General features: G+C 36.7%; 1 protein-coding gene across 3 annotated transcripts in view; it reads left to right on the top strand.

Moving 5' to 3' along the window:
- The window catches only part of GRM8 (glutamate metabotropic receptor 8), a 354,856-nt gene extending 344,443 nt beyond the window's left edge, over positions 1-10,413 (top strand). For 2 of the 3 annotated variants that reach the window (XM_075081215.1, XM_075081216.1), the window contains exons 10-11: positions 3,975-4,221; positions 9,417-10,413. In XM_075081215.1, the coding sequence (XP_074937316.1) occupies positions 3,975-4,221; positions 9,417-9,466 (297 nt within the window). In that variant the 3' untranslated portion in view covers positions 9,467-10,413. Of the gene's footprint in view, positions 1-3,974; positions 4,277-9,416 lie in introns of all 3 variants that reach the window. The other variant, XM_075081217.1, reaches the window with a different exon arrangement.
- The last annotated feature ends 2,335 nt before the right edge of the window (positions 10,414-12,748 follow it).

The following is a 12,748-nucleotide window of genomic DNA, read 5'->3' as shown; positions in this document are numbered from 1 at the left end:
TGTTTTTCCTAATAGCCAACCTAAACTTCCCCTGTCACAGCTTAAGGCCATTTCCTCTCGTCCTATCGCTTGTTACTAGGAAGAAGAGACCGACCCCTGCCTTGCTACAACCTCCTTTCAGGTAGTTGCAGAGAGTGAGAAGGTCTCCCCTCAGCCTCCTCTCCTCCAGGCTGAACAACCCCAGCTCACTCAGCTATTCCTCATATGACTTGCTCTCCAGACCCTTCACCAGCTTTGTTGCCCTTCTCTGGACACGTTCCAGCACCTCGATGTCCTTCCTGTAGTGAGGGTCCCAAACCTGAACACAGTACTTGAGGTGTGGCTTTACCAGTGCCGACTACAGGGGCACGATCACCTCCCTGGTTCTGCTGGCCACACTATTCCTGATACAAGCCAGTACGCCATTGGCCTTCTTGGTCACCTGAGCACACTGCTGGCTCATTTTCAGCTGGCTGTCAGCCAACACCCCCAGGTTCTTTTCCTCCAGGCAGCTCTCCAGCCACTCCTCCCCAAGCCTGTAGCGTTGCATGGGGTTGTTGTGACCCAAGTGCAGGACCCGGTGGTTGACCTTGTTGAATCTCACACTGTTGGCTTCGGCCCATCAATCCAGCCTGTCCAGGTCCTTCTGTAAGGCCTTCCCTCCAGCAGATCGACACTTTCACCCAGCTTGGTGCCCTCTGCAAACTTACTGAGGGTGCACTCAATCCCCTCACTCAGATCATCAGTGAAGCTATTGAACAGGACTGGCCCCAACGCTGAGCCCTGGGGAACACCAGTCATGACTGGCCAATAGTAGATACCTCATACCTGGAGATATTCAAGGTCAGCTTGGATGGGGCTCTGAGCAACCTGTTCTAGTTGATGATGTCCCTCCTCACTGCAGGGGAGTTGGACTAGATGACTTCTAAAGGTCCCTTCCAACCTAAACCGTTCTATGATTCTATGATTGTAATAGGAAAAGGAAAAAACTGCCACTGAGAAGTCTGCAGCTGAGTATATAATTGCATTAGCGTATGGAGTCAGACTGATGTACGCACCACACCAAACAAAATGTGTTCATGTTCACATATGCTCAAAGCCTTCCTCTCAAGGTCCAGCAAGTTTCTTGAAGCCCTTCTTTATCCTTAGCTTCATTAAAGAGTAAGTAGTAAGGGTGATCCATGCAAAACAGGGTCCCTGAGGCCAAAGTTTTCTAAAGACTATATTCACTATTTGAAAAACTGTTCTGTCAGAAAATTCCCAACTCATTCTAGTTTTAATGTTTCAATAATTATAATGCTTGTTCAAAACCACAGCAATCATTAGAAATAAATCCCACTGCATATGAACTGTAATCTAAGCGTGAAACTATCTGTGTTTTGGGTTTTTTTTAAATAAGCTGTTGTGCTGGTCATTTCAATTAAATCCACAGAAAGTATATTAGTTGTAATGATATAGCTCATGAAAAATACCTGCACTGAGTGCACTGAAATCCACGGGCTTTTATTATTTCAGTGAATGCATGATTAGATTTAGTTGATTCACTTATGAAGCTTACTTGAATGTAAACCTTCAGGCAGACATGTTTTCTCTTTAGCATTTGTAAGAGCTTGGCACTGTGGGACTTCTTATCACAGAAAAGGTCATTGACATCTACCAAAATGCATGTGTTTGTTGCTAATATAACTAGTACTAGTACATGAATGTATGTATTTTCACCTACAACATCCAGAGGTTCTTTATCCTTTTTTATCACCTAACTCATACTGAACCATGAGAGAAAAATGAACCTTGGGTACTTGATATGGACTTTCAAAATATATATTTAAATGCTAGGCATTGTTACAGATTCCACGAGTGAGGCTCAGCTATCCACTTAACTGCCATGAATTGGATTTTAAAAAATGGTAAGGCTTCAAAAAAGGATCTTTTATGTTTAATGGATTTTTCATATGTGCTAGAGTTTGTTAAAGTATCCCTTGCATTGATTTCAGTTTTGTAAATCCCATTAGGAAATATACACATCTTTATGAATCAAAATACTTTTGGTTTTGGACATAACTTAATTCAATGCATAACCCTAAAAGCCACAGCTGTACCAGTTTAATTTGAGATCACCCAATTTGGTTCAGAGAGAAATGGATATGTCATTGCTGCTGTTTGCGTGTGGACGTGCATCTGCACAGAGGTCCTTCCACATAAGTCTGAAAATGTGAGGCTTTCATTAGAAGTGTTCATGCAAAATGTAGGCCAAGCTCTGCATTCAGGCACACCACTGCATTTTGGAGAATGAAAGGAATGGAATTATTTCAGTGGTGTGAGAAAAGACTGTATTTTTTATATTTCCTGATGTATTGTCTTGATGTATTACTGAAATGAAAGAAGGTGTTGCTCCTATAACTTTCCTCAGCACAACAGGAGTACAATCCTGAATGTCTTTACAGTTTGGTGCTGCCCCTGAAAGCAGGTTCAGCTTCTTACAAATTTTGGAGCATTGTAGTCTTAAAGACTAGATTGGGCTATCCCTCATTTTATGGTAATATTTGTGTGTCTTCTATACAATTATACCAATACTTTGCAAGGTGGTTGTGAGCGACATTCTGTGCTTCCAAAATACATTTGTCACATTTCTCAGCTAACGTTGCTTTAAGTGAGAACACAGTTTATTTGTGATCTCTAAGGAGAAAGTATCTAGTGGAAAAACTTTGTAAGCTGAAAGACATTAAAAAATGTTCAGCTATAATAGTGACTGCACACCAGTTTATTATATCTCTACTTTTCTGCCAAAGACCAAGTTACCCAAGGGCACTTAATAAAAACAGATGATCTGAAGCTGACATTGCAGACAGACTTACTACCTTATCTCCTTGTTAATGTATTGACTAGTGCTTAAAATCATGCCTGACAACAACATCAGTGAATCCTCTGTCAAGGCAATAAACAGGTTTTACTTCAGTATCTTTTTCAGTATAACAACATGATTACTGAGAGGTTTCCTAGTCAATTTAGCAAACCACACAGAACTGTAAAAAAAAATAGTTGTTTTATCAAATGTCTAATATAATATAATTTCCTCAGAAAAAAAAGATGTTGACCAGAACTACAATTAGTAATTCTAATATACTATCTGAATACTTCTCCAAATAGAAACTTTTCTCTGCTGTTCTTATGGAGTGATCATTGTCGTTTCCTTTTATGGGACTATGGAAGACCAGAGTTGCTTTCTTTTTATAAAGGGTAACAAACAATAGACAAACTCACTCGGAAATCTCAGATTTTTCCTTTTTATCTATAGGGGACTGAGGTCTTCTTTGTGATCTGATTTCCTGGTTCCCCGATTTTCTGATTTCTTAGTTAGGACTGTAATGTGTTAATATTTTTATTGTGTGCAAACAGAGCATTGTGACTAGAATTCAACAGTAAGGTGGAAACGTTAAAAACAACACCCCCCAACAAACTCAAGAATATTCAAACTTCACCTCAGAGAAAATAATTTTTTTTCAAGCTTGAAACTCAAAGAGTACATCAAAGATTTAATTAGATTCTGCATTATGCCTGCTGCTGGTTGAACCATGCTACACACACTACTGAATCACCGTATGGAATATTGTTGTAGAGGCTTCTGTGTATTAAAGTAGATAGTACAAGGCTAACCCTATTGTCACTCCTCTTTTCCTGTACAGACGGATTTGTTTATTTTCTGCAAATGCTGTTGTTGCAGCATCTTGATTACTTTTATGAGAATTAAGTTTAATAAATATTATGTTATTTCCACCACCTACTCTTAAGGTTAAAAACAACAACACAAACCAGCCATACTTGACTATACTTGAAGGCAACCAAAGTCAGGGGTGCTTCTGATGTATGTATAGAAAAGGAAGAGTCTTATTGGTTCCCTTTCCACCTAGTGTTTTTAAGTTATTTACTTTATTTTCCTTCTTATATTAAATCAATGTAACAATGATTTTTATGTTGTTGTTTCTTTCCTTCCCCAGATGTACATCCAGACAACAACACTTACTGTCTCCATGAGTTTAAGTGCTTCTGTGTCTCTAGGCATGCTCTACATGCCCAAGGTTTATATTATCATTTTTCATCCAGAGCAGAATGTTCAAAAACGGAAGCGGAGCTTCAAGGCTGTAGTGACAGCTGCCACAATGCAAAGCAAACTGACCCAAAAAGGAAATGACAGACCAAATGGCGAGGTCAAAACTGAACTGTGTGAAAGTCTTGAAACCAACAGTAAGTCATCTGTAGACTTTCCCATGGTCAAGAGTGGCAGCACTTCCTAATAGACGTACGTTCACAAGAATGCACTCTCTTTTAATAATAAACTTCATTCTTTTTGTTGCTTGTTCTGCATGAATCCAGAGATGTGTCAGAATTCATGTACTGCTGAATGTAGGAATGCCTAGAGTTGTTGAGTTGTTTCAAACAAATTATTTTTCACAGGATGTTAGTTAAAAACAAAAAAGGCAAAAGCATATTTTGGAAAGCCACCTATTTTAAAAATTACCTGGTTTAGCTAGTGTTAATTTCATGTGTCATGCATTGCTGTGCCAGTTGTGATATGTCCTGACAGTTCATGAGGTGTATTTATGGTTATCACTGTATATTCAAAATTCCAAGGCTGCTGAAAAAAAAAAAAAGCAAGCAGTTAACATTGTTTTCATTTTGCAGTTAGATATGGAAGTAAAAATAGTGCTTTTTACCTTTCCACCCTAACTTAATATTTGTTGACTTTTTCATTTATCACAACTGATGAGTCCTAACTGTTCCCAGAATAATGCTTCCCATCCAGGTTTTTGTTGTGGTCTTACTCATCTTAGTACAAAATTGTGATAATTCCTATACAGCTTAATCATTACATGTTCTGATATGTCATGGGTTAGTAATGGGAAAAAAATTCCTTCCCATGTCAGAAAAGTTCTTCAACCTTGACACATTTCTGAATTGCTTTGGTATAGAAGACAACAGAGGTTATAGCTTCCATTCCACCACATGACATACAGTCTTATAAACTGACTTCACAATAATAATAATCAAATATGAGTAGAGCCAGTAACTTAACCCCCAGAGCTTAGTAGTAAAGAACAAGTTTCTACTGATGGGTTGAAGGACTCATGGGATGGACAGCAGCTGTTACAGTTAAAGACAAATTTTTCGGTAATTTTACTACAAATGAGGGGTTTTTTTTCTGAATTTTTATTACTTTTTTATGATGTTGACAGGAGATTGAAAAGGACTATTTTGCATGAGCACAATCAGACAAGTCAGTACCAAGTTTGCAGAAAAATATTGTGCTTATTTCAGAAAAATGCAACCCCCCCACTGAATTCAATCAGAGTTTGACAGATTGAAGACTATGTAAAAATAGTCAGAAGTTTACCATACTATAGTTGCTAACACATAGAGGATACTGAGTGCAAACCAGTTCACTTGAAAAATTCATGATCCTTCAAAATGTGTAAATCTGGTAGACTGAGCTATGGGTTTATATAGCTTCAGATTATGACATATAACAAAGGACAAAAGGAAAAAGGCAGTTAAATTCCTTGCACATCAAATAATAACATGGAAATATGAAGAACTCAATAATTTATCAAATCTTCAGAAATCACCAAAAGAAAACTCAGAAGGGAAAGAGAGCTAGATTTTGTTGAGTTTGCAAAATGATAAACTTCTGAGGAAACGTCAAAAGAGGGATTCCACAATATGGTGAGAAAGAGTGTTAATAAGGAAGTCTTGGGTATCTGATGTTTATTTACTGTACCTAATTAAGGAATGCTGTGTCTGGTATTCCTTAAACTATGATTATGAATAATTCATGGAAACAGCTGCTATTGGAAGCAAGTGTGCTTCTCCAGTAGCGTGATGTTTGCAGGGTAATGCTTACTTACTGTGCTCTAAACATGATTTTAACCTTAGCACATCTATCTAGTTCTGAGATCACTGGGAGTATATCCTGACTAGGCTTTGATCCAGGCATCATAATGTTTCATAGGCAAAAATTCAGAGTCAAGTTACTTACACTCCAGAGAACTGTTTTTATATAATTGGGCTCTTGGCTTCAAGATGGATTTCCCTCTTCCCCAAAATTGTTCTGTGCCATTTGGGTTTTATCAGCTTCCTCTTTTCTGCCAAAACAGTTATTGTCAAAACTTTTGGAGGTTCCTCTGAATTACCAGTGCACAGTGCTACAAAAGTCCTTTTCTCTAGGTTGATAGTAAAAACCGCTCAACATTGCAAAATTTCTTCTTGCACTGACTCCATGTGAAGTAGAACTTTTTTTTTTCAGTGATAATATATGAAGCTGATTGCAAAAAATCAGGCTATTCCTGGTACACTGGAAGTGGGTAGTAAGGGTTTCCCACCATTTCCCAAGCACAAATACTGGAGTAATAACAATGCTCATAACTAGGTGATAAATAAGATGAGACAGTCAGGTAATTCCTTTTGCTTCCCATCCAGAGACAACTCTGCTCTGTCTGGTTTGTCCTATTCCATGTACCAGACTTTATTCCATGTTGTCCCCTGCGCGAATACAGTAATGTTTGGGTGTTTATTTTTTTTTTGTGGAAAAACGTTCATATTCAGTGGAAAACAAATTGTATCTGGGAAATGGGATGAAAAATAAATATGCAGGTGCAATTACAGAAGGCATAACAATGGCAAGTACTTTAAATGCACATAGGTCAGAACACAATAATAGTTCTAAATTGCTTTAGATCCTTTTTTATTTTATTCTTTTTCTTTTTGTCTCATTCCAACAGAAATGTAGTAACTGGAGCTAGAAAAGAGTGTTCATTCCCAGGAATATTTTGAGCCAAGTCTGTTACTTTTTCTGGTCATATATGCTTGCCAAATGTGGTTCATGTTATTACTATGAAATGCTAACAGTCTTAAAGACCAGGACACCAGCTGCTGAAGCTTTTAGATCCCCAAACAGGCATGGTTGCCTTATTACAGTGAACTATAGACACTTGCAGTATTTATAATGTAAAAGCCCATTGTTTGGAGATAAGCTTAGATATAATACATTTTGAACTACTATCTACATTAGCTTCCTGTGTTATCATTTTTTAAAGCAACAACAGTCAGAACTCCATAGGATAATTTTTGTTTCTTGATCAGTTGTAGATTAATTCTGTCAAAATTATTTAAGTCTCAGATATACAACAAAGTTACAGCAAATTAACAAGTTACTCTAAATCAGCTGAGGTGTAGTAACTCCGTATTTTTTTTATTTTGAGCTTCTTGCAAATGTCCTCACATAATTCAGCTTACTGAGCTGTGATAAATCCGATTATGTTATATCGCTGTAGGCTAAGAACATACACATGAAAAGTTATCACAGAGCTGAGCTGATACAGGGTAATGTGGTAAGCTAGCTTAACCTGATCACATATTTGAGCCTATTTCCAGGGTGAGGAAGAAAATAAGCTCTGCTCCTCTGTCCTTTTGTTCCCAAGTGTGCAGTGTTTGCAGATGTGTATTTATTTGTTATTTCTTAGCTGGGAACAAAATCCTTTTATACTCTAAGGAACTTGGTGCCATTTTGGCAGTCCTGCATTATTTTCAAAAGGAACTTTACAGGCTAAAGGAAAAATAGAATCCTCTCAGAAATCCAGCTGTGGGAGCATGGGAGAGTTCAGATGGGAGCTGTACATACCATCTGAAAGATGTAAATGAGGCTATATTTGCTTCAAGTGTCCCAATACATGCAAATAAAGCTATTTCATGTCGGTGCTGGAATACTGTGATCAATTATGTGAAAGGCTTACTTAGTGTGCCAAAAGAAATCCTTTCATAAATTAGCTCTCCCAGACACAAAGTACTGGAACTACCTGTAAAAGTGGAAGTAAGAAATGTTAAGTTTTGCAACTTCCTTTTGACTATTCATTCTTATATATACATTCTTCAGGAACAAAAATTATAGTGAATTTATGTGAATTAAAATGGTCTGGTTCTGTTGTGTCTTACAAAATGACAAATGCAATACTAGAATCAAATTGCTCAGAAACCCAAAGAAAACATGAAGAAAAAGCAAGCAACAAACCTAGTTATTTATATTACCTAGTATTATTTTGCAGCAATTTTAGTGACCTTTGGTTTGGTTTAATCTTTGGTTCAGGAGACAGCAACTACCATTTCTTGGTGTCTGTAGTCTGTTTTTCTCAAATCATTGGATTGTCAGGCTGGATTTAGGAGTTAACATGAAGAATAATTTCCTATCTATCTCAGCTGTTCCCACCAGATTCAATATAGAAGAAAGAAATTGAAGGAAGGAAGAAAGGTATGGGAATAGAATTAAGATCTTTGAGTCTATAGACCACACAACTTTTGTGCCATCAAATAATTTTCATCCTGCCAGCTGCAGTCTTTACTATCATAAGCAGAACATGTCTGTAGCAGACAGAATATAAAACATATTTGGGAAGCCAAATTCCTCTTTATGCAGTGTGGCATAGACCTTATTATTGAGACAAAAAAGAAACTCAGTCCCCCAGCGGTTAGATTTGCCATGTACCAAACTGGTTTAAAATTAGGGAGCTGCCTGTGAGACATCACCACTTCCCTCTTCCCACCACTACATTAACACAACTGTGGAGTCTTGGGCCATACATTTCACAGCAAAAGGATGAGATATAAGGGCTAGAAGCTGACACAAACTTCCACATGAGGTTCACTTTTACAATAGTAAAGGTGCTTAACTTTCTCAACATATTGCTTTATTCTGAGCAAGGGGTATCAGCTTTGCCCAAAGGAAGAAATGATCAGCTGTCCATCAACATAAGGAGACCATAATAGAATGGCAGCTCTAAAATACAGCCTAGGCTCTCATAAGTGTTTCTGCTGGCTCACTTATATGCAGATGCTTTGTGTCTGAAGGCTCTCCAGAGAATATGTGCTGTAGGCACTGTCTACTCAGTTTCGCTAACTTGAAGAGATGTTTTCCATGTTAGGCTTTGCTCCTTTCAAGGAGGATAAGCCTCCTTCTAGACAGATAACCCACCACTAACTGCAAAGTTGTCTTCAACCAGTAGAAGAGAGGGGAAAATTCAAGCTCTAAATTTAAAGAAGTCTATACAGAAATCAGCCAAAAGAATACCAGACAAATAATACGTTGAAATTCTGTTACGGGTATGCTAAAACCACTCATCATTGTTCCTCTCTATTGACCTCTGCTTCCTCAAGTCATAAACAAAGTAAGTTATCAGCAAGAACACAGAACTTGAGATCCAACTTACTCACCGCTTAATACATTCCTAAACTTTCTTGCTTTATTCCATGAACCTGAGCCATGTTACTTGGAAATATACTTGGACACTGTCTGAGTTCAAATGTTAAATATGTTTTATTTTCCTCCTCTCTTGATTCCAAAAATCCTGAACTTTGTTTTTCTGTTGTTTGTTTTTGGTTTCTTTGATTTACAGCCTCCTCTACCAAGACAACTTATGTCAGTTACAGCAATCAGGCAAACTGAGCAGGGATGAAATTCACTGGAAGACCTGCAGGATGGGATCTTGCAAACAAAGACTTTACCACCACCAGAATTCAGTCTTGGAAATATCGGTAGACTACATTTAAATCAACACTCAGTCTCCTAAATGACAAGGATTAAACAAGAGGCAAGAGGCAAAAGGCAAAAAGAGACAGGGGAAGGAAAAGTCCAGTTTTGTGACATAGAGACAGACGGTCAATCTTCTGAACTGTTCACTCACAAAAGGAAGCAAATCACAAAAGGAGAAAAAGTTAGCTTGTGAAAAAAAAATGCTGTTGAAATAAATCATGTCTGATGTTATATTTGTAAGTATTTTTTTGTGATTGTGACAATTTCCTTTCCTGTCCTACATTGTTCAACTCGTAAAAGAAGATGAATTTGTTTCCTGTGACGGCTGACTGAATTAAGTCCTGGGTTATGCTGAAATAAATGCAATGGTCAACGCATGCTAATTTTTATACAAAATAATTTATTTCTAATAATAAAGGAATGTTTTGCAAATGTTGAGACTTGTTTTGTTGCAGTTTTAAGGAAAAAAATCCTTACACTGTTGTCTATTGTTTGTTTAGAATGTGCAGTAAAGGTGGGTGTACAAATAAAATAATCATGGCATCAGAAGAATGCAGTGTAAACTCTAAGCATGTGTGTGTGTGTGTATGTGCACACGCGTGCGTGTATGTACGTGCATGCCTGCATGCGTGTGTGCGTGTGTACTCTGCAGTGTGTGACTTTATTTGTTCAAAGCTTTGTGACTATATTTCCTAATGGAAGGATTTTTCCCCCTTCTCACCCTCAAAGGAAGTGCATTTTATATGTTTGTAAAGTGAAGGAGTCCTGACAGTAATTATTTTGTATGATTGTATTATATTTTTGAACTTCCACTAATAATTTTGATCCTTTTCACTTCTGGAACTTACAGTTTGTAAGACTTTCTGACAGCTAGACTGGATTAAGCTGAAAGTCTATTCAGCCTAGTATCCTGTCTCTGACAGGGGAATGTAGCAGACGCTTAGCTCAATAAAGGTGACTTTGAAATAACAGGAGAGAAATCAATGGAGAATTTGGAAAGCAGTAACCTAGCAGATATATGTACTATTGCCTTACTAATACTTAAAAATCAAAGAAATAGATGTCCATCTACAATCTTCACATCTTCCAACTCCCATGTCAAATGAGTGTGTGTGCATTAGAAATTATTTTGCAAAGAGAAATTAATATAGATATCAATCATGTTAATTAATCCCTCCAAAGAAGTTTAAAAAAGACAGCTAGGGATTTTCCACTTTGTTACTACACCTGTGATGTTCTTTAAGGTTTTTTCACTCTATTCACTACTTACCATTCGCCAAGTCAATGCATCTTCACATTCAGTTGGTTATTAAATGTAATTTCTCCTGAATTAGCCTGGATGGCACCTTGTGCTTTTTTCCTCAAAAGAGCTGTATTTTTATAACACATCTTAAAGAAGCTGTGGTGGGTCTTGACTTACATGAATGAAAGTTGAAGTATCTGAAACTGAATCTCTTTCTTTAACAACATCAACATTTAAACTGCAGCATAGTCAGCAAACTGCATGACAGTGAATTTCCATTTTCAAAATATTTGACAAGCATTGTTAGTTTTCTTAGCATTTAAATACCTGAATTATTAACCAATTATTGTTTTGTTATAGTGTGGTTTTGTGTGTTTGGTATGTGTGATATATGGTGTGAAAATTCCTTTTATGTCTATGCCACAAGCACATCAATTCCAAACCTATAAACCAATATATGCTTAATTTTATGCATATGAGTACTGCACCTAATGCAATGAGACCTGCAAAAAAAAAATTTCATAAAAGCAGTTTTAGTTCTGTTTTGTTAGCTAATACCTCATCAAATTGAAGGGTTTTTTTTTGTGTGAAAATGGATTGGTTAGATCAATGTTTTAACAAGACAGTCTTTCATGTCTAGGATGGATTTCCGAAGAGAGAAAGAAATAATCTGTTTTATCTGAAAACCAATGTTTTGGCAAAGTTTCTTTTCAAGTAACCTTTCAAAAATTTATTTTTCAATCCACAACACAGAGAGTTTCAAATATTTTGTCTGTAATATGTATACATAATAATATAAGCATACCAATATGCATTTTAAAAAAGCAGTACATAGGAATTGCCTTTAAAACATATTTCACATACACATAAACATTTTTTATATACATATAAAGATTAGTATGTGATATATGAATATCTTACAGTTTCATAGTAGTCCAAAGAAAATGTTATTCTGAATGGATTTTCTAAGACCAACATACACTTTTTTTGGTTGAACAGCAGAGTAAAAATGGAATGCAAATTATTCTGTGCATTTTCTATGTCATTCTTTCTGAAACATGGAGTATATTAAGCCTATGAGTCTCACTGGTATTAATGTAACTCATCAGGTAAATAAGCACACAGTATGAATTATGGAATGAACTGGGCATTTTCAAAACACAACAGAACAGCACTGGTCTACAGGTTTTACTTTTACAGAGCACTTACGTGCAGTTTACGCATTTCTGTAGAATGAGACATATCTATCTCCTGTAACTGTGATCAAAAGCACATTCTTTTCTTGTATCCCTCTAGAGCTATGGAAGAAAAGTACAGTTAATTTCTGAATGAAATGTCAACTTTGTTCTCTTCAGCTTAGGAGACTTTTTACTGTACAGACCGTAGCAGCTCCAAAGATTTTTTTCTAGCAACCTGGTTTGTGAGTTCTGGTTCCAAGGCTGTGTCTTCAGGTGACTTTAAGTCCCATTTGTGCAATAGATTGTGCATCAGCTCTAAAAGTCCTAACTTCTAGGTTAAGTGACCTAAATTTTGTGACTCCACCTAAGCCCTACTTGGGGGATTATTGATTAAGAAACTGCAGTCAACAGCCTCTAACCAAGACTGATGTATCCTGTTTCAGCACCATCATTGAACACAAACAATTCAGATGAAGGAATTAAGTATTTTTCAGTGATTGATTCTAAAGAGGTTAAGAGTGGTCCTTTTTCTTTTTTAACTTATTAGGGCCTTGTCTCCAGTTTAGCTATTATAATAAAAAACAACCTCCTAAAAAAAGAATTACTATAAAGAAAGAACCAGGAATTGTGTAATACAGTTGAAGGAAAAATTGCTATGATTTTGCAACATGAGTATAAAAAAAGATGAACTTTAGAGAAAATGTTTCCTCTGTTCTTTATTTTTATCTAAAGATTGGGGGAATTCAGTCAGCAATAAGAAGAGAAATCCCTGCA

Source organism: Phalacrocorax aristotelis, chromosome 1 (assembly GCF_949628215.1).
Source record: "Phalacrocorax aristotelis chromosome 1, bGulAri2.1, whole genome shotgun sequence".
NCBI lineage: Eukaryota > Metazoa > Chordata > Aves > Suliformes > Phalacrocoracidae > Phalacrocorax > Phalacrocorax aristotelis.
The sequence above is the reverse complement of the archived record's forward strand: the minus strand, read 5'-3'. Positions and strand labels throughout refer to the sequence as shown.